General features: G+C 41.2%; 1 protein-coding gene across 1 annotated transcript in view; it reads left to right on the top strand.

The window, feature by feature from the left end:
• Nucleotides 1-24,342, top strand: part of CENPE (centromere protein E) — an 85,827-nt gene that overhangs the window by 4,703 nt on the left and 56,782 nt on the right. The window contains exons 5-17 of the mRNA XM_054028869.1: nucleotides 1,027-1,146; nucleotides 6,382-6,463; nucleotides 6,658-6,725; nucleotides 6,807-6,875; nucleotides 8,439-8,490; nucleotides 10,410-10,497; nucleotides 10,777-10,903; nucleotides 13,040-13,159; nucleotides 20,971-21,129; nucleotides 21,784-21,928; nucleotides 23,063-23,160; nucleotides 23,486-23,542; nucleotides 23,625-23,792. Coding sequence (XP_053884844.1) covers nucleotides 1,027-1,146; nucleotides 6,382-6,463; nucleotides 6,658-6,725; nucleotides 6,807-6,875; nucleotides 8,439-8,490; nucleotides 10,410-10,497; nucleotides 10,777-10,903; nucleotides 13,040-13,159; nucleotides 20,971-21,129; nucleotides 21,784-21,928; nucleotides 23,063-23,160; nucleotides 23,486-23,542; nucleotides 23,625-23,792 — 1,353 coding nt within the window. The remainder of the gene's footprint in view (nucleotides 1-1,026; nucleotides 1,147-6,381; nucleotides 6,464-6,657; nucleotides 6,726-6,806; nucleotides 6,876-8,438; nucleotides 8,491-10,409; nucleotides 10,498-10,776; nucleotides 10,904-13,039; nucleotides 13,160-20,970; nucleotides 21,130-21,783; nucleotides 21,929-23,062; nucleotides 23,161-23,485; nucleotides 23,543-23,624; nucleotides 23,793-24,342) is intronic.

The following is a 24,342-nucleotide window of genomic DNA, read 5'->3' as shown; positions in this document are numbered from 1 at the left end:
CAAGAAGCAGTACTGTTTGCTTCATAGGCATGTGCATCCAGACCTAAAGCCTGCAGGCCGACAACTGCACCTGTGTGGAGCCCCATTGAAGTCAGTAAGCCTGGGCACAACAAGCTGTATGAATTGGGCCTCAGTGTAATGCAAGATATTCCCAGTGCCATTTATGGATTGTGGGAGGGGGCATTAATAAATAAACTTTAGTCTATGAATTTGACAGCATAAGAGCACCCATGTTATGAGAAGTTAGAGGAAGATATAAACTAAAAAATTAGTTCCCAAAACATGATGCTTGCTTGTGGTCTGAAAAGCTAGTAGGTTACATGGTACAGGATGCTACTTCCTCTCTCATTGCAAAGAGCCTTAGGGCCTGGAAAAGATAAAACTGATCCTGGGTACCAGAGGCACCAGTGGGACTTAAGCTGTTAGCCATCAGCTGGAGATAAATGTCTGGACGGGAGCAGGGAAAAGGGAAGATGGCTGCTGGAAAGTACATTCAGTCAAACAGAGGTAGAAGAGGACCAGATGGCTGGAGAGAAGGCAATCAAATAACAGGGAAGTAGATGTGGAGAAGAGAGCCACTCAACAGGTGATTAGGTTTAGAAGAAAGAGCAGGAGAAGGTAGTCTAGCAGCAGGGAAACATGTGCAGAGGGGAGAACTAATACCCAGCTCTTAAATAGTGTTTTTCATCAATAGGTCTCAAAGCACTTTACAAAGAAGGCTAGTATCATTATTCCCATCTTACAGATAATGAAGGGCAAAAATAGAGTACCAGATCTTTTTTCAAAAAGGGGTGAAATAGCCATTGCATTAAAGATAAGTAAAACTATACATTTCTCTAACTACTTTTCCTTGCAAGTAATTATGGGACTATGTACCAGAAGGGAGCTGGTGTGCATTTGCAAAGAGGAAAGTTATGTAAAGATGTAGTCCAAGACAATGGAAAAAGCTGAGCATCCTTTCATTAAAGCACTTTTTTGTTCTCCCCTCCAACTTCTGATCTGATGACACTTCTCTTTAATCTTTAGAATCCAGATAGGGAGTTTCTGTTGAGAGTTTCCTATATGGAAATATACAATGAAACCATAACAGACTTACTCTGCGACAGCAGGAAAAACAAACCTCTAGGAATTCGAGAGGATGTTAATGTAAGTAAATCAAGGTGACATAAGATACTTTATTTGGTCTTACTGTTGAATTTGTTTACAAATTGATGCAACAAACCACTTCTGTGGGCATGGATTCAAATCATGAGATGCTGATCTAAATGGAGTCCATGGCTGAAAGCTTGCCAGACTGTGTAATCTTGACTGAGCTAGATTAGACTAGAAGGATGTTGCAGGGCTGGATTTAGGTGCCCTAGCAGAGGGATAGTTCTTTGAGGTTCCTGTGGATATTCTCATTTGGGTTGCACTGGCCAGTGCAACTCAGATGGTGGAACCTTCTAACAATGCCTGTTAGAGCGCTCACAGGCCACTTATACTCCATCCCTGAGCCTCCCTGAACATTTTATGCGTGAGTGTTAAGGGAGGTGTGACATCATCTGCTGCCTCAGTTCCTTCCAACAGTTCCTTCCTTCCTCCTATCACAGCAGATACATGTGAACCTCTCTGGATCTGGAACCCTCTAAATAATCTTAGTGCCTTTTTAAGAGATACTTGAGAAGTTAGTCTTCATTCGGGCTTCCAGTTTAATGGCCAATCCAAAGGTGAAGAGACCTGGTTTTAAATACTCCTGAGGGAATTCTGCACCAAAAAATTAAATTCTGCACACCATTTTAAAATTCTGCAAATTTTATTTGTCAGTAAATAAATGTGGCTCCAGCATGGCAATGGGGAGCACAGGCCACTGGCTTCATTGAGGTTGGAGAGCACCCTGAAGCCCCCACTTCCCTGGTACAGAGACTTGGCAGTGAGGATGCACCTGACTCTGACACAGTGCGAGGGCTGGGCCTGCCCCGGGGCCCTGTCCCTCTGCACCAGGTGTTAGTGAGCAGGATCCAAGTATGGAGGGACTTAATGTGGGGGGGATCCAGGTGTGGGATGAGAGATTTCTGTACCGGCAATCTGGGTGTGGGTGGCAATGGGACTCTTCAGGGGATTCAGGTGAGGGGAGGGGGGGAGGCTGGAGGAGGACTCAGTGGGTGGGGATTGGGTGCTGCGGGGGAGTAGGAGTTGGGGGGGGGAGGGGGCGAGTGAGGGTCCAGGTGCCGCTGGTTGTGGATCAGTGGGGGGGGGGGGAGGGACACTGGGTGTGGCTACAGTTGTGTGGGGGGTTTTGTGTTTGTTTCTTTTCCCCCAGCATCATTACCCTCATAGCGAAAGTTTGCTGTGCAGATTTGCAATCAGGTCACGTACAGGAAAAATGATTCTCTAGCTAAAGAGGAAAGCTGCTGCAAATTACCCTTCTCTACTCCCAAGAAGTAGAAAAGCTTGAATGAGCTCTCTCATTTTTGTACAGAGACCTCCTTATGCACCATCAGGTTCAACAGCACTAGATAATAGATGGAATTCAGTTCTAATTTAGCTCATGAAGCCTCCATTTCAACCTATGGCTGACTGTTTACTATTCCATTTATCTATTAAAATTAGGGCTGTCAATTAATTGCAGTTTTAATCACACTGTTAAACAATAATAGAATAACAATTGAAATTTCAATATTTGAAAATGTAGAAAAACGTTCAAAAATGTATTCTGTGTTGTAATTGAAGTCAATATAAAGTGTACAGTGCTCACTTTATATTTTTTATTACAAATATTTGCACTTTAAAAATGATAGACAAAGTATTTTTCAATTCACCACATATAAGTACTGTAGTGCAATCTCTTTATTGTGAAAGTATAATTTACAAATGCAGATTTTTGTTGTTGTTACATAACTGCACTCAAAAACAAAACAAAGTGTAAAACTTTAGAGCCTACAAGTCCACTCAGTCCTACTTATTGTTCAACCACCCGCTAAGACAAATAAGTTATCTTACGGGAGATAATGCTGCCTGCTTCTTACTTATAATGTCACCTGAAAGTGAGAACAGGCGTTCCCATGGCACTTTTGTATCCAGCATTGTAAGGTATTTATGTGCCAGATATGCTAAACATTCATATGCTAGGACATGCTTCCATACTTATAATACTCATTAATAAAATAATGCATTAAATACAGTTGTGAAAAAAAAATTTCCCCTCCCACCCTCCAAGTTAAATGTCTCCTGCTCTGTGTTTTACCCACATTCTGCCATATATTTCATGTTACATCAGTCTCGAATGATGACCTAGCACACATTGTTCATTTTAAGAATACTTTCACTGCAGATTTGACAAAATGCAAAGGTACCAATGTGAGATTTCTAAAGATAGCAACAGCACATGACCCAAGGTTTAAGAATCTGAAGTACCTTCTAAAATCTGAGAGGGCTGAAATATGAAACATGCTTTCAGAAATCTTAAAAGAGCAACTCCGATCTGGAAACTACAGAATCCGAACCACCAAAAAAAGAAAAACAACCTTCCGCTGGTGGCATCTGACTCATGATGATGAATATGACTCTGTCCATACTGTCTGTCCATACTGCTTTGGATTGTTATAGAGTAGAACCCATCATCAGCATGGCCGCATGTCCTCTGGAATGGTAGTTGAAGCATGAAGGAATATATGAATTTTTAGCACACCTGGCACGTAAATATCTTACAACACAGGCTACAACAGTGCCATGTGAACACCTGTTCTCACTTTCAGGTGACATTGTAAACAAACAGGCAGCATTATCTCCTGCAAATGTAAACAAACTTGTTTGTCTGAGTGGTTGGCTGAGTAAGAAATAGGACTTGTAGGCTCTAACGTTTTTATATTTTATTTTTGAGTGCAGTTATTTTTTTGGTATGTAATTCTACAACTAAGTTTAATTTTCCTGACCAAGAGATTGCGCTACAGTACTTGTATTAGGTAAATTGAAATACTATTTCTTTTGTTTTTTACAGTGCAAATATTTGTAATAAAAAATAAATATTTATATTCTGTGTTGTAATTGAAATCAATATATTTGAAAATGTAGAAAACATCCACAAATATTTAAATAAATGGTATTCTATTATTGCTTAACAGTGCAATTAAGCGTGATTTTTTTTTTTTTTAGTTGCTTGACGGCCCTAATTAAAACTGCTTTCTTAATTGCCATAACATCAACCAGAGGAGGGAGGGAGTGAGCCACATACACTGAACGCAAATCTGCCATTAGGGCATTTCACAAAGACAAAGTGGAGTTTTTCACCCTAACCCTAGAGTCTTACCCAAAGCAGCAGCAGCAGTAGTAGTAGTAGGCGGTGTGTTGTGTGGTGGTTTGGTTTTGTTTTGTTTTTGCACTATCTTCCCTCGACCACACATCAATAAGGGTCCATAACAGTTACACGCTCTCAACACTAAGGGTTTGCTTAAATAGAGACTGTCTATGGCAAGCTGGTGCCTAAATTGACAGCACTCTAGCCTGCTGCACGCTAACTGGCCATGAAGACCCTGCTCCTGTACACTAAAAGTCATATGGTGTGCTTTGCTCTGCTGTAACAGCAGTATGTCAACGCACTCTATAGAACTTGTAGTGTACAGAGCAGGGTCTTTATGTCTAGTTAGTGTGCAGCAGGCTAGAGTGTTATAGATTTAAGCACCTGCTAGCCGCACACTAAGGCTCCCTACAGAGAAGCCCTATGAGGACCCTAGTGTACTATCTAAACAGGGCTAAGGAATTTCACAGGTCTCCCATCTTCTTTTTTAGGATCACCTTTATGATTGTTTAATCCACCTAAGGTAATGGATGTGAAGTGATAGGCAGACAATGTATAGAAGAAAGTTATAAACTAGATGTCATTTTGGTCCTTGCTATGATTAAGTCATCTTCTACTGTGTCTATCTCCATTGCATGCTTTAAACATGTTCCATTCACAGCAACCTGTTGGACTGCCACTTTGAGCTCTGTGTATATACACTTACAAAACACAATGCTTTTGAATCTTGGGTCCAGAACAAATGCCGTTTGATAGGGCAGTACTTCAACCCTTATTCAGGTAGGACCCTGAGTTCTACCCTCAGCTGATGAGGTATTGCTTGCCAATCTGACCCATGAGTGGGGAATATGCAGAAGACTCTGAAAGAAGAAATTAAAGTTACTTACTTATAGCAGAGTCCAAGATGGATTCTGCCTATTCACATGCCTCACCCACCTTCTCCTTTTCCTCGGGTTCTTTTGAACTCATGATTTTGAAGAGGTGGTGGAAGGAACTGAGATGGTATATAGGGCCATGCCCCTTTGATATTTACCCTTGGAAGGCTGAGGGAAAAGTAGGATGGGTATGTGAATGCGGTAAATGGTTCTGTTAGAAGAAGGTTCCACCATCTGAGCTGTACTTGCTGGCACATCCCATGAGTATGAATATACAAAATCCCTTTTGAAGAGGGCAAGTTAGAAGTAAGCAAGCTTCATGTTGTGCCTAGAACTACTGCAAAGCTGTAATCAGTCTTGTTGTTTTCTCTTTTCCTAAGCATCAAAATTTATTTAGTCTCTTAAACAAAACATATAATCTTGAGCAGTGTGGGAGCTTTTTTTGAGGGGGAGGGGGCTTTGAGTGTCTAAAACCCTTCTACAAAATCTGACTAACTTCACACCTTAATTTATTGTTAAGGTTGCAAAAATGCATCTGCATTCAGCACAAAAAACCTACATCATTTCCTCAGAGTTGCTTTAACACACTTCACTATGATAATACATTCAAAAGGGATACACCATCCACCAGTTTTACATATACATCGCATAACTATCAAATTAGAGTTGTGGCTAATACAACGTGAGCAGTAGTAGCATTAATGTAGACATCCTATTGCTGTCTTCAATTTCACTATGCTAAAGTTTTGCTCATTCTCCTTGTTAATGAATACCATTTGTTACATTAACTGCTTTAGCAAAGTTGGTGGAATGGGAGTAGTCTACTAATCTGTGTGGGGCACAAAATGTAGATCCTCCATGAATAGTACCTTTGCAATTTTTATTTCTCAAACCTCTAAAAAGTACACATTCCCTTGAAAGATCTAAAATCCAGAGGACCTTTCCCTGACAAATCATATACATTTTAAAAATAAATCATATTTTTGGATCTCAAATGTTTGATATTGTCTCCTTAAAATTACAGTTGAAATATATCAGCATAAAAATTTGCACTGGCAGTGTTCTGACTTTATTCCCTGTGTGTTTGGAAGACAAATTTGTCTTTCTTCAGACTGCTGTGTGGCTTTCATTAATAAATTCAACTGAAACCAGTGCATAATACAGTACACGCATCTATTTCTGATTTATTTTAGAGTTGGGTGAAATTTGTCTTTAATTCTGTTTCTCTTGCAGAGAAACATCTACGTGGAAGATCTGATCGAAGAGGTGGTTGTTAATCCAGAGCAAGTCATGGAATGGCTCAGGAAAGGAGAAAGTAGGATGATTAGCCTCTCCATTGTTGATGCAATTTTAAAACATATGACCGCTCTCCTAAATTTAATACATGGCTACAACTAGAATCTCATAAAAGCTATTATTTTAGTTTCTCAGTTAGGCTACTTTTGCTTACAATCTTAATACTGTCTGGAGCATATGGGATTTTGGATAACAAATACTTTATTTTGACAGAAAAACGACACTATGGAGAAACAAAAATGAATGAACACAGCAGCCGTTCTCACACCATTTTCAGAATGGTGGGTGTCTGTATAGTAATTTTTTTGTTATTTATTAACTGAAAAGATGTGCAATAATCTTATGAGGCTTTCTTCTTTTAGATTATAGAAAGTAGGGAAAATGACCCTGCCAACACAAACTGTGATGGAGCAGTAATGGTATCTCATCTGGTAAGTTATGTTTGAAAAAGGTTGTCCGGTACTAGGTAGGCATTAATGTGGAAACTTACAATTTTAAAAAGAGCTAAAATATTGGACACTACTAAAATGAAATCCTAAAATCAGAGATTCTCTCCCATCATATTGAGAATGAAACGCTCTGAATGGAAAAACTTGTGTGAAGGAGAAATATTGAACTGTTTTAAGACTATATAACAATATATATGTAAAAGTCTACTAGATATTGTGCAGAGGCTGTGATGCAAAGTATCCCCGAAGGTAGTTTACCCACTGCTTGGGATTTCCTTAGGGGGAGGGAAAAACCCCTAAGGGGCTTAGAACTCCTACATAACCCCTTCTGGCTGCAGGGACAGAAAGGGGTATGACATGGGGGGAGGGGAAATCTGGTTGAACACCACAGTTGCCATAATTCTTCATAAGAACCTCTGTCAGTTGGTGCAAGATAGAGCAGCTTTCAGGAGCCAGGTGGCCTCAGGACTAGAGGAACATAATGGTGGCTTGCAGCCATTCTTGCTGACAGATTCAGTAGCTGCTGGCTGTGATCCCTTTTCCTCTTCGTTTGATGGATTGATATTAGCAGTATGGCAGGGATTCAAAGGAGGGAATCAATGTTTGGTCTATAGGTCTGTATTTGGGACTCTGAGAACTAGATTTTGTGCGCAATTCCTATTTGAATCCTCTCTGACATCTTGACAAACTACTGCCTACTCTCTACTTTCTGGTGAACTGGTTAACAGGGAGGTAGTCACTAGTCATTTCTAATTTCTCCAGTATCAAACTTCTTTGACTATTTGCATCTTGATCAGACTAATCTTATCAGTAGTGGGCTATCTTCTTTCAAAGCACTGGGTCTGTCAGCATGATTATTGGTGGCTGGGTTGTACTCTTTGGAGTTCGGTCAAGTATATCCTCAGTTTTTGAGCTCTCCTGAAAGCAGAGGCTTATAAAGGTGATGGCTGGTTGCTAGGCATCAACCAAATCACTATCAAATGATACTGCAAGCTCATAATCCCTGTTACCTACCAGTTGCACCACATACAGGTATAAGGGATTATGAGAAAATATTGGTATTTTGGTACTTGACTTTTTCCATTGACCTCTTAGATTGGATGGGGGGGAACAGTTGGTGTAGGCTCAATTAGGATGAGGATGATGGTAATCCTTATTTATTAATGGAAACTGAGGACCTGGCAGATTGTTTATGCACTTCTGTTATTCAGGGTGAAGAGAAGGAGATGACTGCTTGTGAGACAAACTTCTGTTTAATGGGAATTTATATGTATATTGAAGAGTACATACTTTAAAAATTGCAATGCAAGTTTACTATAGTGATTGCAATATTGGTAATGGAGTCTACATTGATATTTTAAAGCCATTTTTGCCATACAACTTAGAAAAATACTGGCCTCACTGTGTAGTTGGTATATTACTATAGAAATGTCAAAGGCTTAACTGAACTTGGATTGAAATTCTTAGCATAGATTTAGCGTTAACAGCATTTTAAACTGACTTACCTGCAAACTGTGCCTCATGAAATCTTTAATGAATTTGCAGAACTTGGTAGATCTGGCAGGCAGTGAAAGAGCTAGCCAAACAGGATCAGAAGGTAGGTACAGGGGTGGCATGTCTCTATAATTTTTGGTGGTGCCCAGAATGGATCGAAGTCCTCTCCCTCCCCCCTAACCCCTATACACACCTGCCTAAGCCTCTCTGAGAGAGTTTGGGTGTGGGAGGGGATTTGGGGTGCAGGCTCTGGGAGGAAGTTTGGATGCGGGTTCTGGGATGGAGTTTGGGTGCTGAGTGCAGGCTCTGGGCTGGAGATGCAGGAGCAGGGTGCAGACTCTGGGAGGGAGTTTGGCCGGCCGGGCCAGAGGGGGGCCGGCCGGGCCAGAGGGGGGCCTGTTGTGATGTTTGTGCCATGTGCTTCCTCCCTCCGCATGTGCAGCAACCACCTCAGTCTGTTTGGCGCCACTCCCTTGTAGTTGGCAGCAAGCAGCGAGGGAGCACAGTGCAGAGTTGCAGGGGGCAGCTGCCTGTTGCCCAGGGCAGGCAGGGACACTCCAGCGGAGGTGTGCAGGGGGTGGCAGGCGGGGTCCGGCTATGTTCCAGGGGAGACGCACGAAGGCGGCAGGTGGGGCCAGGGGAGAGACCCGGCCCCGAACATTGGTGCAACTGGGTCCTGAATTCGGTTGGGTCCGGGCACTCCGAGCTTATATAACTCACCGCCCCTGAGTAGATAACTACTACTAAATCTGTAATGGAGTTTGCTTTTGTGCCCATCTCCCTAGTATTTAGATGCTTGCTAACATTCTAACAATTGAGCGGTATTATACCATAGAAGAAATTATCTGTCTACCAAGTGCTGGGTTCTAAATTTACATAGATCCATTCAGGAAAAAAAAGCCAAGCGCGTTGTAGACTATTCAGTGTGAAACTCTGCTCACTATGAGGTTGCAATTAAACTAAAATCTTTATAAAGCTTAAGAATGGTATAAAGACTATTCTAATTGTTACAGTGCTATAATTAACATAATAGTACTCCTTTCCCTGGAATGTTTGGTGCAATCCTAGTTGGACAGTTGAATGTAAGGCCTGGTCCACACTAACCCCCCACTTCGAACTAAGGTACACAACTTCAGCTACGTTATTAACGTAGCTGAAGTCAAAGTACCTTAGTTCGAACTTACCACGGGTCCAGATGCGGCTGGCAGGCTCCCCCGTCGATGCCGCGTACTCCTCTCGCCGAGCTGGAGTACCGGCGTCGACGGCGAACACTTCCGGGATCAATTTATCGCGTCTAGACAAGACTCAATAAATCGATCCCAGAAGATCGATTGCTTACCGCCGGACCCAGAGGTAAGTATAGACCTACCCTCAGAGAAATAGAAGGATTCAGAGGAGCAAATAGATTGGGTTTAATTAGTTTAGAGTGGAGATGTGATAAAGGCTTACAAAATAATGAATGGTATAGACAAGGTAAACAGTGCCCCTCTCACAATTCAAGAACAAGGGGTTATTCAAAGAAATTAAAAGGCAAACCAATTTAAAATGTAATACTACTTTTGTTTTTACGTAACATAACTAACCTGTGGGATTTATCACTACAACCAAAAGCTCACTGAGATTATGCATAATGAGAGTATTCACAGTTTGATTAGGCAGGATTCAAATTTTAGCATGGATACAAACCTTAAGGGCATCAGCCAACCACTGACTAGGGTCACAAAGAAATGTTTCCTCCTATGAGAAGCTCATTCCTTAATTGTCCACTCAGGCAGTAGGGTGGGGTGTGGTAGGTTAGTTGGCTGCTTGTTGTGGGTATTTTTGTTTAATTGCGGGGGGGGGGTGTATATACACTGCTGTCAGAGAGAATACTGAACTAAATGGACAACTAGTCTGATCTGTTGTTGCAATTCCTAGGTACCTAAGATTGCTTAACCTTCTCTGAACAGTTACTCTGACTACTATATAGGATAAAAGTGGACTTTTGTGAATAAAAGCAAAGTGTTTCTATGTAATATCTAGGTGTTCGACTCAAAGAAGGATGTAACATAAACCGGAGTCTGTTCATCTTGGGTCAAGTAATCAAGAAACTCTGTGATGACCCATCTGGGTAAGCATTTGTAGTATCTCTTCTGGAAATGAGTAGATGTAACTCTCTACACAGTTGATTAGTTAGCAAGCCTTGAAATCCATTCGCATTCTTAATGTTGATTTGTCCTTATTTCCTTACATCAGACATGTATAACTTGAAGAGAACTGCCATTTCATACAAGATGTTGTTAGGTCAATCTGTTACCTTTTGCAACTAATATCATTATATTCACCAGTACAAGAACACTGATCTTTGCTTCATAGTTTGTTTGGTGTTTTCTCTTCCCCTCCACAACAGTTTCATAAATTATAGAGACAGCAAGTTGACACGAATTCTCCAAAACTCCTTGGGAGGAAATGCGAAGACAGTTATAATTTGCACAATTACACCAGTTTCGTTTGATGAAACTCTTAGCACCCTTCAGGTAAAATTATTCTGTTCCTTTATTTTTTCCAAGCGTTAATATGTTTTAGTTAACTAGGTCAGAAACACAAGTTTCTCAGCTTCCATACTTTAACAAAATTGATTGCTTGATCTTTCTTGAGGCCTCCTGTGGACTTGAGAGCCATTGAAGTGCATTGTTTGATACTTTGAGCCTTTACCCAGGCACCTTCTGACATATGTTGTATGGACTTTGCTTCTTTTGACAGGCAGATTTTTCATTTCTCCTTGTTTCCTCCATCTGCATAATCTATACAGTCTCCACTTTCTCATAAATTCCCCTTTTCAGAGACTTCATTGGTACTGGCATGCAGTTATAATTTATGTGTATAATCACACATTATACACACAAACTATGCTACCAAACATTATTAAGATTGCAAAGCCAAACAGTCAAGAGTTAGGAAATGCCAGTTTTAAGGTTGCCTGTAATTTCCCCCCACTCCCCCACCCCCATTTGTATAGATCTATCGTATGGTGACAGATCCCATTCCTAGAAAGGTCATGTGACGTAAAGCCACAGGCAGACAAGGGATCAGGCCCAATATATGAAATCTAATCAACAATTAAAAAAGAAAAAGAAAAAAGCTGAGAACTTCAAATTGTTGGTGTCCCTTTGAACATTGCTATTGGAATAATTTCCACTTCTGTTTTTGGGGGGGGGGGTTAAGTTTAGTCTTTTTTTTTTTTTTTTTTTTTTTTTTTTCCCTTTCATGCCTTCTGATTTTTTTCCAAAATTAAGACACACTTGAAAGTTGGGACTACAGAGCAGCAGAAAATAAGTACATAGTTCTGTAGTGAGATAGGAAAACCCAAACTCAACCAAATGTGAACTTCTTGCTGTGCATGTACAGTAACTCCTCACTTAACGTTGTAGTTATGTTCCTGAAAAATGCAACTTTAAGTGAAACGATGTTAAGCGAATCCAATTTCACCATAAGAATTAATGTAAATGGGGGTGGGAGGGTTAGGTTCCAGGGAAATTTTTTTTTTTTTTTTTTTTTTTTTTTTTGCCATACAGTACAGTACTATAGTTGGGAGGTGCCCCCACCTTACCCCACACAGGCACAGCCAACTGGCACTGGAGACAATGAGACAGGCAAGGAGGCTGAAGGTGCTGTAGGCTAGGAGAAGCACATTGCGCAGCAGCTTCCCCCTACTCTGCAAGCACCAGGGGCAGGGGGCTCAACCCTCGGCCCTCCCACTCCACCCCTTCCCCCAAGCCCCTACCCTTAACCTGCCTCCTTCTTCCCCCCCATTTCCCCCTTTACTCCGCATGCCGTGTCCTCGCTCCTTCCTCCCTCCCCTATCTCCTGCCCGCGGCATTCAGGAAGCAGGAGGGAGGGGGGTGTAGGGAAGCTGATAGAGGGGCTACCAGCTGTGGACAAAGCAGGCAGCCAAATGACATTATAGCGAAGCATTGCACAACTTGAAGCATGTTCTGTAATTGAGCAGGAATATAAGATCAAAACACTGTTAAGTGACAGGACGTTAAGTGGGGAGTTATTGTACAAAAGATAATCTAAGATAGCTGAATTTAATGAGCAACTGCTTCAGGATTCATGATATGTGAAGTTCAAACTTAAGGTCAGGCACTCTGAGCTATGTGCAAAATGTTTTGGCTTTTTTTTTTTATTTATTTTTAATTGGAAAAGTGCTTTAGGTCTGAACCTACACCCTTACTTGAATGAGTTGTCCCAGTGAAGTTAATAGAACTACTCAATTTTTACTAATCTGTAGGGTTGGGTTTGTTGTATTTCTTATGCTCTCCAAAATCAAATTTGGCTGGATAACCTCTTTGTTTCATCTTTGAGCTGATACCAGCAATGGAAGCTTTCGGCCCCGCTCCTTCCTTCCCACACATCCATCTGCCCCCCCCCCCCCCCCCCCCCCCCCGAAAAAAAAACAACTTATGAGTAAGTGAAAATAACAAGGTGTAATGTTGAATTGCAGCCTTAACTAATTTGGTGCTTGCTACTCAAATAGTAAATATTCATTTTACCTTCTAGTCATCCTGTTATGACTTTTCACTCTGATAGAGAACTATAAAGATTTATTTACTTATTCTGTAACTTCTGCTAATGGGAAGCTTCACTGTCTTGTATGGTCATTTTTCCAGTTTGCCAATACAGCCAAAAGAATGAGGAATACTCCAAAAGTCAACGAAGTCCTGGATGATGATGCCCTCCTGAAACGATATCGCAAGGAAATAGTGGACTTGAAAAGGCAGCTGGAAGAAGTATGTCAGAACATATTAAGCTAATCATATAGCATTTAATATAGGAAGGCCAAAAAATGCCAAATAAAAGGCAACTAAACTTGAAGATAAACTGCACTTGCTTTTAAAATACTTTGGATCATATCTCACTTCTCAACTTCACACACTTCAGCTTGTTGTGCAAAGTGGTATAACAAAACAGCTCATGGTAGCTATGGGTATGTCATTACTTCCATAGATCCATATGTGAAACTTCACAGATTCAGTGCAATTAACCTAACTAGATCCCATGTGCCCATAGGTGTAGGGATAGATGCATGCAGACCCCACTTCTAGGTTCTGTGTTTTTCTCATTTAGCTACCACACTTCTAGAGGCAATCAAAGGATTTTCTTCCTTTTGCAGCATTTGAAGAATCACTAACCTAGAATTTCGTAACCTACTATTATAAAAACTCCCAAGATTACTGTAACTGAGATTAGAAATTTTCCTGTGTTTTCAGTGTATGTCATGTATAGTCAGGAGACATGGAAGCAAGTGTGCCGGGGGTTGGGGTGCGGCAGCAGCAGCATGAATGCCTGAAAATTTTCAAATAATAATATCACTTCTCATACTCAGCAAATCCACTAATGCAACCCCATAATCTCTGGCTGATGGATTTCCTGATATGAGAAGGCAGAATAGACATTCTCTTGACAAATTGAGATGACAGCAAACTTTCTTCAAGCGGCTTTGCTGTACAGCAGAAACACTAAGAGTAATCAGACAATTCCCATTCTGTTTTGTACACATAATACAAGACATGAAGACTGTAAGACCACACTTTTATAGGAAAACTCAGATATAATTGTAGTACCTAAAACTGTTTATAATGACTATATTTCAAGTTGATAGTGTCACTCTTAAGGATTCAGATCTTATCAGAAGGCCTTGTTCCAGTCTTCTACCCTGAAAAGCCATATAGAATGGAAGTTTACTCTCAGATCCTGAACATGCCTTGAGAGGTTGAGAAAGAGCACAATAATTAGCTCCACCCTGGTACTTCCTTTTTAAAATAAAGACTCTACTTCTTTGCATAGCTATCTTAAAGAAAATCATTAGTTATTTTAAGATCCAAAATGTAAATCAAAGCATTAAAAACTATACATGGAATAACAACAACATGCTATGTCTCAAAGCCTATAAAATCTAGGCAGAATTTTTAGGGGAAAACAGAAGCTTGTGGTCATGCAGGAAACTTCCTACCTAGATCTACCTAAGTCATCTGTTTTAAGAGACCCAAATTTTAAATCTCTACCCATAGACCTGTAAAAGCGTACAAATGTCTTGCCCTCTCTCTGCTGAGATGGTCAATTACTTTTTATTCTAAAGTTTGAGGAAACAGTCCTATTTTTCTGCATGGCTGTGGTATTTAGAGCAGTCATGGTATTGCCATGACACTAGTTCTCAGAGAAGAATTCTCCTGAAATGCCACTTGAAACTGTACACGCTTATTTTTATCGAGCTGGAGTGATCTGGAACGTCTCTCGGGATATCTGACGTTTTAATCATGAGTATGTCTTTCGGAAACATCTAGTTTAAAGTCTTGTATTTAGTGTAGTGTCATGTCTAGAATTTGGGGGAATTTGTTTCTTCTTTGAGTGCTGTCCCTGTGGGTGCTCCACTTTAATCGCGATTAATAGTGCAATTAAAAAAATTAATCTCACTTTAATACTAGAATACCATTTCTTTAAATATTTTTGGATGTGTTCTACATTTTCAAATATATTGATTTCAATTACAACACAGAATATAAAGTGTTCAATGCTCACTTTATATTTGTTTGATTACAAGTATTTGCATTGTAAAAAAAAAAAAAAGAAAGTCTTTCACCTAATACAAGTACTGTACTGCAATCTCTTTATCATGAAAGTTTAATTTACAAATGTAGAATTATGTACAAAAAACCTGCATTCAAAAATAAAACTATGTAAAATTTTAGAGCCTACAAGTCCACTCTGTCCTACTTCTTGTTCAGCCAATCACTCAGACAAACAACTTCGTTTACATTTGCAGGAGATAATGTTGCCTGCTTCTTGTTTACAATGTCACCTGAAAGTGAGAACAGGCATTCTCATGGCACTGTTGTAGCCAGCGTTGCAAGATATTTATGTGCCAGATGTGTTAAAGCATTAAAGCATACAAATGTTTAGCATATCTGGCCCTTAAATACCTTGCAATGCCAGCTACAAAAGTCCATGCAAATGCTTGTTCTCACGTTTTGGTGACATTGTAAACAAGAAGCAGTCAGCATTATCTCCTGCAAATGTAAACGAAGTTGTTTGAGTGATTGGCTGAACAAGAAGTAGCACTGTGTGGACTTGTGGGCACTGAAGTTTTACAGAGTTTTGCTTTTGAGTGCAGTTATGTAACAAACAAAATCTACATTTGTAAGTTGCACTTTAATGACAGAGATTCCACTACAATACTTTTATGAGGTGAACTGAAAAATACTATTTATTTTGTTTATCATTTTTACAGTGCAAATATTTGTAATAAAAAATACACATTGATTTCAATTACAACACAGAATACAGTATATATGAAATGTAGAAAAACATCCAAAATATTTAATAAATTTCAATTAGTATTGTTAAACAGTGTGATTAAAACTGCGATTAATAGCGATTAATTTTTCTGAGTTAATCGCATGAGTTAACTGCGATTAATCAACAGCCCTAGTTTAAATAGCTAGTTATAGTTAGCATTACTGTTATTATTATTTTTTTTTAAATAAAATTAATTTCTTTAGTTACCCTCCATCCTGGGGATGTTAACTGTTAAGATGCCTGGCTCCTCAAGCTTCACACACTGCGGTTCCTGCCGCAAAGCAATGCCTGTTTTGGAGGGGCACTCATGCGTACAATGTCTGGGTGAGCTGCATATCCCCCAAAAATGCACCCACTGCAGCAATTTGAAAGCCAGAGCCCGATGTGATCGGGATCTCAGGCTAAAAATGATTTTGATGGAGAAATCCCTCCAACCTGAATCGGACACGCAGACTGCCTCTCCGGGTGCTCCTCCAATAGAAAAAGGAGATGTACCCTCCAAAAGACAGAGGAAGAGGGCTCAGACGTCTCTGCAGAGAGCACCACAAAAACAGCGGTGGTCTCCTGCTAGGTCACAACCCCCATTGCCGACATATGCTCAGCTGAGCACCTATAGCTCTCTGGGTACCTCCAGCACCGCCGAGGCCCAAGCGAAGGAGACCGTCAAGGCACAGACAAAGACATGCCTCCTCCACAGCACTGAGTTCACCCGTAAGGGACTCTGCACCAAGTTTCTCCTCAGGCACCATGCCTCCGCCCCCAGCACAGGCAGCTCCGGTGGAGAAAACCAAGTCGGCACTGACCAAACATGCAACACAGTTGGCACCAGTGCTGGCATGGATGAGAGTGGACCCTGCAGCACCGAAGGTTCCGACATCAGCACCGACACAGTCTCTGCTGCACCAGAGAGACCTGATGATATTGTCGGCACCAACCTCCCCAATACTCGGTACCAAGGCTCCCCCGGGGCAATGGAGGAGATTTCAGCAGCTCTCATGAAATGACACTTGTCTAGTGAAGATGATGATGAGGTGCAGGAACAAGGCACTTTCTCACCGGACCATTCCTCACCAAAAGAATGCCAACCACCTTGGAGCCATACGGGGCCAAGATACCATTACACCCAGATGGCTCAACCATGGTGCACACCGCTGTGGATGTACGTACCAGTGGCCTTCCCCATGCAATGGGCACATTGGGAACCCTGGGCAACTTACCGGGGTCCACGCTCCAGGCCACCCATAGTTCATAGAGGCGAACTACAGTTCAACCCAGCATCTCCCACCCCACAGCCCATGGAGGCTCAGGAAGTTGGGGATGACATGGAAACAGGCACAGAACAGGAGACTACATCTCTTGCACACAATTCTTCCTCCTCCCTAGGTGAGGCAATTATGCCACCACTGCCTGCTTCGGTAGGCAATTTCAAACAGTTCCAGGAACTGTTTAAATGGGTTGCCCAAAGCCAGGACATCCCATTGGAGGAAGTGCAGACAAACCAGCACAAGCTGGTAAAATATTACAGCCGTCATCTGCCTCCAAGATCGCTCTCCCCATCAATGATGCCATCTTGGAATCAGTAGAGACAGTCTGGCAGACACTGGTCTCAATTCCGCCAACATGCAAAAGGTTGGATAAAAAGTATTGTGTCCCCGCAAAAGGTACAGACTTCCTCATTGCCCATCCGCCTCCCAACTTCTTGGTAGTTGATGCCACTAACCAATGCGGCAAGCAAACCCGGTTTAGATTGACACCACAGGCTCGACCTGTTCGGGTGCAAAGTTTATTCTAAAGGCACATTACAATTTAGAGTCGCCAACTATTCCGCCTTGTTGGCAAAATACGATTATGATAACTATGGGAAATGTAGCTTGTTCACAGCAGAGTTCCCCGAGGAGAAACAGTCACAATTTCAGGCCATTGTAAACGAGGGTCAACTAACTCATAGCCAAAACAGCCCTCCAAGCATCCCTAGACATTGTGGACACGGCAGCCAGTGCCACAGCCTTAGTGATCATGGTTGCAGGCCTCTGGCATCCCTAGAGAACTACAAACAAAAGTAGAAGACCTACCTTTTGATCGAGAAAAGCTGTTCTTGAATAAAATTGATGAGGTGCTCCACTCAGTGAAGAACTCTCGGGCCACTCTATGCACTCTGGGGATTTATACCCCACCTGCAAAGAGAAGAAGGTACCAACCTTATCAGAGACCCAGAGACTCCTCCAATAATCGACAGCAACAATGGCCTTACAATAATCAACGGCAACGCTCACGGTGTCGGAGAGCACCTCAATCCCAAGCGCCAACTTCCCATTCGGCTCTTCCAAAACCACAATTTAAGTTTTGGTTGAGGGTTTGAACGACCTCCCTCACCAGGCAGCACCTATGCGCAATCCATTCCCATATTTTGGTCATCACCTTTGCTCATTCTGTCACATCTGGGCCTCAATAACATCGGGCCAATGGGTTTTAGAAATAATCCGTTCGGGATATACCATCCCAACCACCTATCCTACCCCCTTTTCCATTCCTCTTCCGGGACCCATCTCATGGCACCTGTTACGACAAGAAGTTGATCATCTTCTACAACGAGATGTCCTGGAACGAGTGCCTTCACAATACAAAGGGAAGAGATTTTACTCCCATTATTTCTTGACCCAGAAGAAGAATGGGGGAGGGAGACCTATCTTGAACCACAGAAAAATCAACAACTCAACACGTTCATATGCTCCCAAAAGTTCAAAATGGTCATACTCGGCACGATACTTCTAGCACTGCAACAGGGGGACTAGTTTTCAGCCCTCGACCTCAGCGATGCTTATTTCCGTGTCACCATTCATCCTGCTCACAGAAAATACCAGTGATTCACAGTAGGACATGAACACTTCCAGTAGAGTACTACCGTTCGGCTTATCTACTGCTCTAAGAGTTTTTTTTTCTCCAAAACCCTACCGGTAGTTGCGGCATATTTACACAAACAGGGAATAGTGATCTTCCCTTACCTGGATGATTGCCTTCTCAAAGGACCAACTCAACATGAAACAATGGACACCGTCAAAACCACTATCTCACTATTCAGGGATCTAGGGCTCCAAATAAATGAATGAAAATCCACTCTAATCCCAGTCCAACAACTGGACTTCATTGGGGCACACCTCGACGCCATAGAAACCAAGGCATCCCTGCTCCAGACCAGATTCACAACTCTGACAAACTTTATCTCAGAGGTCTGAGTCAGCCCTCAAATACCTGCTCATACTGTCCTGCAACTGCTGGAACACATGGCAGCCACAACATTTGTGGTGTGACGTGCAAGCCTACATATGCGCTACCTACAGGGCTGGTTAAGAACAATATACATACCCAGCAAGCACAGCCTACATAAACAACTTGCAGTACTACTCAGTGTCCTTGACTCTCTACACTGGTGGACAAGACCAGAAAATATTTGTATGGGCATCCTGTTCCAACAGGAACCTCCATCAATTGTGATCACCAGAAATGCCTAGCTGATAGGATGGGGTGCCCATATGCATCAACACACGGTTCAAGGCAAATGGTCTCCTGCAGAGACTCAGTTACACATCAATCTACTAGAGCTACATGCAGTCCGCAATGCCTGCAGGCATTTCCGACCTCGTATAAAGAACTAATCCATTCACATTGACAGACAACGTTGCATGCATGTTTTACATCAACTGCCAAGGAGGCGCTTGTTGACACTCGCTATGCACCGAAGCTATGGAACTGATGCATAGAACACAACATAAACATTTCGGCTTCCTACCTTCCTGGCTATTAGAATGCGACGGTGGACACGCTCAGCATGTACTTCTCCCGAGACAATGAATGAGAGATGAATGGGGGAATTTTGAAATCCATTTTCTGCTGGTGGGGCACTCCGCTCATTGACTTGTTTGCATCCCCAACGGACTGCAAATGTGCAATGTTCTGCTCGAGAGCAGGACTTGGATCCCGATTACTGGGGGACACTTTTCTCATCAAATTGGATGCACAACTAACGTATGCGTTCCCACCAATTCCACTGATATCACGTGTGATACACAAGATATGAACAGAGAGGGCCATGGTTATCCTCAGTCTCGACGTGACCCAGACAAGATTGGTACACTTACCTGATGTGCATGGCGATATGTGCCCCTCGAACTCTCCCTCATTGTCCGGAACTGCTGTCTCAGCACCACGCTCGCACTCTTCACCCAAATCCAGAGAGAGTCCACCTACAAGTGTGGCTCCTATATGGTTCCATCATGATGAACTAGCCTGCTCAGAACAAGTTAAACAGTAATACCGAGCGCTCAAAAGGAGATGCAATATCCTCTCAGAGGTTGTCTAAATGGATCTCCACATGCCTTAAATTGCTGTCATATTCGGAACACAGACCCTCCTGTGCACATCAGAGGGCATTCTACTATCCATTTCAACCTCAATAGTGTTCCTACATAATGTTCCAATACTAGAGATTTGTAAGGTGGGCACTTGGGCCTCCGTCCACACATTTACTGAGCGCTATGCAATCACTCATGACTCCGGGGCTGATGCCATAGTGGGCCTAACCGTATTCACCTCAATGACTCAAACGAACCAGAAGTCCCTCCTGCCTTCTGAGGGGCACTGCTCTAGAGTCACCTAAAGTGGAGCACCCACAGGGACAGCACTTGAAGAAGAGAAGGTTACTCACCTTGTGCAGTAATTGAAGTTCTTCAAAATGAGTATCCCTGTGGGTGCTCCACTACCCACCCTCCTCCCCTCTACTTTGGAGTTTGCAGTTGGGACTCTGCAGTAGGGAAAGAACTGGAGGGCTCGGGTCATGCGTGCACTAGGCGCAGCACCAACAGCACCGTGAGACACCTACTGTGCACACGTGACCTTCATGGACACTATCGTAAATCTCTGATCAGTGCTGGAACGCACTGACACCTAAAGTGGAGCATCCACAGGGACACACATCTCAAAGAACCTCAGTTACTGCACAAGGTGAGTAACCTTCTCTTCTTTGCTAGGAAACACTGGGTTTCCCTGTTCAACTCTCATAAATATTAGATTTTAAAAAGTAAACTACAAGCTAGATTATTCTATCAAGAAAACTGACAACATATATGGAAAGCTGCTCCAAGTTAGAGTTTTAAAAAAAAGGGCTTGTATGTTATGTATCTATATAAAAGTAGTTGTTACTTGAAGGAACAACAAAGCTGACACTTTTTTTTTTTTTTTATAATGGTAGGTTTCTTCAAAGACTCATCTCCACGCGATGGAGAAAGACCAACTAGCCCAGCTGTTAGAAGAAAAAAACTCTCTTCAGAAAATACAAGAAAATAGGATACTCAATCTAACTGAAATGCTTGTCACCTCCTCCTCGTTTACATCCCAGAAAGATCTTAAAGTAAGACTGAGTAATTATTCAGGGTCACACAGGACACCTGGGAAATCTTGACCTATAACTGGAGAAGGTGTTTTGTGCGTTTTTCCTTAGATCTGTGAAATATAATGAAAAGTGGTCCTTTCTGTAAAGCTTATGAAATGACTAATCTTTAGACTTTTGGTTGACACTTCAGTACAGTGTCAGGCTATTTAGCTGGTGTTGCAGTAAACTAGCTATAATAAGATGCACAAGATGGCCTACTGAGTAAAGCATAGGACTGGGATTCTGAAGAATTGAGTTCTAGTCTTGGCTTGGCGGCCTCTATCATAAGAATTTATCTGAATCTAGGTGAATTACACAATCTCTTCCTAAGTTACCCAGTCTGAAATGAGGATAATTTTTTAAGTAACAGGATTGTTGTGAGGTTCAATCCGTTGTCTGTAAAGTTCTTTGATAACTGGTATAAGAAGTAGTTTTGTGGAAAACAAACTGCTTAGCTGAACCTTAATTTTGGAAAAAACTGCAATACAAACAAAATCACCCCCTTTAGTTATCTGCTTATACTGTTAGGGGAACAATAAGGGGTAAAATAAAGGAAAAGTTACCTTTATTATTAATGCTTCACTTGACTGTTGTTCTACTATGACTTCATTTGTGTATTCTCCCCTTTTTCAGGCCAAAAGAAAAAGAAGAGTTACTTGGGCCCCTGGGAAAATAAATCAAGGGGACATCAGCTATTTTGCAAATTTTGAAAAGTTAAAGCCAACTGATGCCAAAAAAATGAAAACATTGGCAGAGAAGCTTCCAGAGATGGAGGATTGTGAGTACATGTTTGGGGAGAAGACACTAACAAGGAAACTTGATTTAGAAGGTGCTCACTGGTTATCCAAATGAAGACGTTGAGATGGGGAGAGAGCTCTCCAATATAAATGGAGCTTGGAGTAAAAGAATTTACTCTTAGCATAGCAGCTGTACTGGATGATACAGAGCAAATGAGTTAAAATAGAGATACTGCACATGAATAATAACGAACTAGAAGACTTGCTTCTAGGTTTCCTGACAAAGGGGTAAAAACAGTACTCCAGTGGGGCAAATAAAAGGTAAAAGTAACCGGTGATGTTCACATACTTGGCTCAAGGAAATTCCTTAGCCCTGTCTCAGACTTTCAGTTGCTGTCTATTTCAGAAAAAGGGCAAAAGCCTAGACCCAGGGTGTCTCCCCAAGAAAAAGCACCCAAAAATGGTCCATTTTAAGATTAGCTATCTGTTTCGGGTACTGATAAATCATTCTTTACAACAAAGGGTCCCTGTCAAAATTGCTAAGCTTTTTTTTGTTTTGTTTTTGTTTTCAAAAATCTAAACCTCTCAGCAGGAATAGGTGAATCCTTTGTCAACATAATCAGAACCACAGTGGTCAAATACTCACAAGCCTCATTAGAAGGGCAGAGGTTCACCCCTTTCTTCCAGAAGGCCCGAGCTGGGGATAAGGGGTACACAGGAGAACTTGGACAAAGTTGTTGTTCACTGGAACTTGTTCCCTCCTGCTTCCCCACTCCCCCAAAAACCCCTTCTAGGATGAGCACACCATTTTAAAATGATTTAATTCTTTTCCCCCTTGGGTTTCCTCTAAAGGCAATATTTTTCCTTATCTATAATTCTTATCACTTCATAACAGAGAATCCATTGGATTTTCCTCTCCTTTTGTTAATATTTGTTAGCTTACAGGATGTTGGGTATTGAAGACTGAACTGTGTGGCATAGTTCCAGGCCATTTATAGAAGGACCACATAGGAGCAAACATTTCTACCCAGTTAGCAGTATTTGCAGATATGGCTACACCATATTTGATTATGAACTGATAGAATCCTTTTTGTGAGAAAACAAAATTTTACCATCATGGACAAGTTGCTGTGTTTTTGTTTTGTTTTTAAATGCACATATCTTTCTTTTTTTAGCTATGTTTTCAGAGTATTCTGAATATGATTATCTGTGTCTACCTACCCCTGATGCAGTCTCAGAAAGCGAATGGAATTCTGGAGCTAATATGAACTGGGTAACTTTCAAGATTGATAATTTAATACAAGATCATACACAACTGAGGGAATTTATTTTTATAATTTTTTCAGTCTGTAGTCTGATCTGGCCAAGCTGACCTCTTTTACAAGATCAATTATGCTTCCTATATCTCTAAACATTATACTAACCAATGTTGTTGTCGTCATCTTAGCAGCCTTCATAATGTGGTGGTTAAAAATAAATACATCTTAATTTGAGGGTTTATTTTATTTATTTCAACTCTAGCTACTCATACAGTACTAATTTTTTTAAACTAATCTCAATCTTGTAAAATGGCTAACAGAAAGCATTTCTCTTTCTAGAGTCAAAAAGACTTTGCAGATTCTGTCCAACTCTGTGAAACACTAGCACTAGAAAAGGTAGGTCAGCTCAGTGTCCTAATAGAAATCAGCTTAAAATGCAAGTAAACCGTCTTATAACACATCACTCCTCCTTTTTTAGGATATTGCTAGAAATGAGGTGAATGTCCTGCAAGCTAACTTTGACAACCTAATATTAGAAAATGAACAGCTGAAATTGGAGATACGTGAATTGAAGGAGAAACTGAAGGAAAAGATAGAAACAGATGAATTTGAGGAACTGGAAAAACAAACCCAAAAAGACCATGAGGTAAGATGGTAAAATCAAAGTTACAGCCTGGTAAGACTTCTCTGAAAAATGAGGTGAAGTCTGTTTTCAGAAGTGTGTAATATAAGACCTTATTCCAAATGACATATTGATTACCAAGGATCATGAACACAAAATTACAAAGTATGTTCAGACTAGTTGAGGGATTGTGGAATTTCGACGCTAGGTCATGGAGAAAAATTTGCTCCAGTTTTCTGACCTCATTATGCAGGCAAGTTCAGGGTTGCACTCCTAAACTGAATTTCAGCTAAATAAGCTGTTTGTAATTTGGATAATGTCCACAGTAAAAATTGAATTTACTGATCTGCACTTCACATTATTTTGGATTTTTGTCAAGAGTGCTGTTGTCATTAAAGTTAGTAAACAGTGCTTTCTAAACGATAATTTAATAAAGTTAAATATTTAACTCAAACATCTTGAACAGAAGATCTTGCTTTAGTGCATTTCTAAATGCACGACTTGTATAGGTCTGACTTATAACTATTCAAGTCTTGTTTTGTGAATTAAATATCACTGAGAGACTCAGCAGTAA

This window comes from Malaclemys terrapin, chromosome 5, assembly GCF_027887155.1.
Source record: "Malaclemys terrapin pileata isolate rMalTer1 chromosome 5, rMalTer1.hap1, whole genome shotgun sequence".
Lineage (NCBI taxonomy): Eukaryota > Metazoa > Chordata > Testudines > Emydidae > Malaclemys > Malaclemys terrapin.
This window is presented reverse-complemented; position numbering and strand designations above follow the sequence as displayed.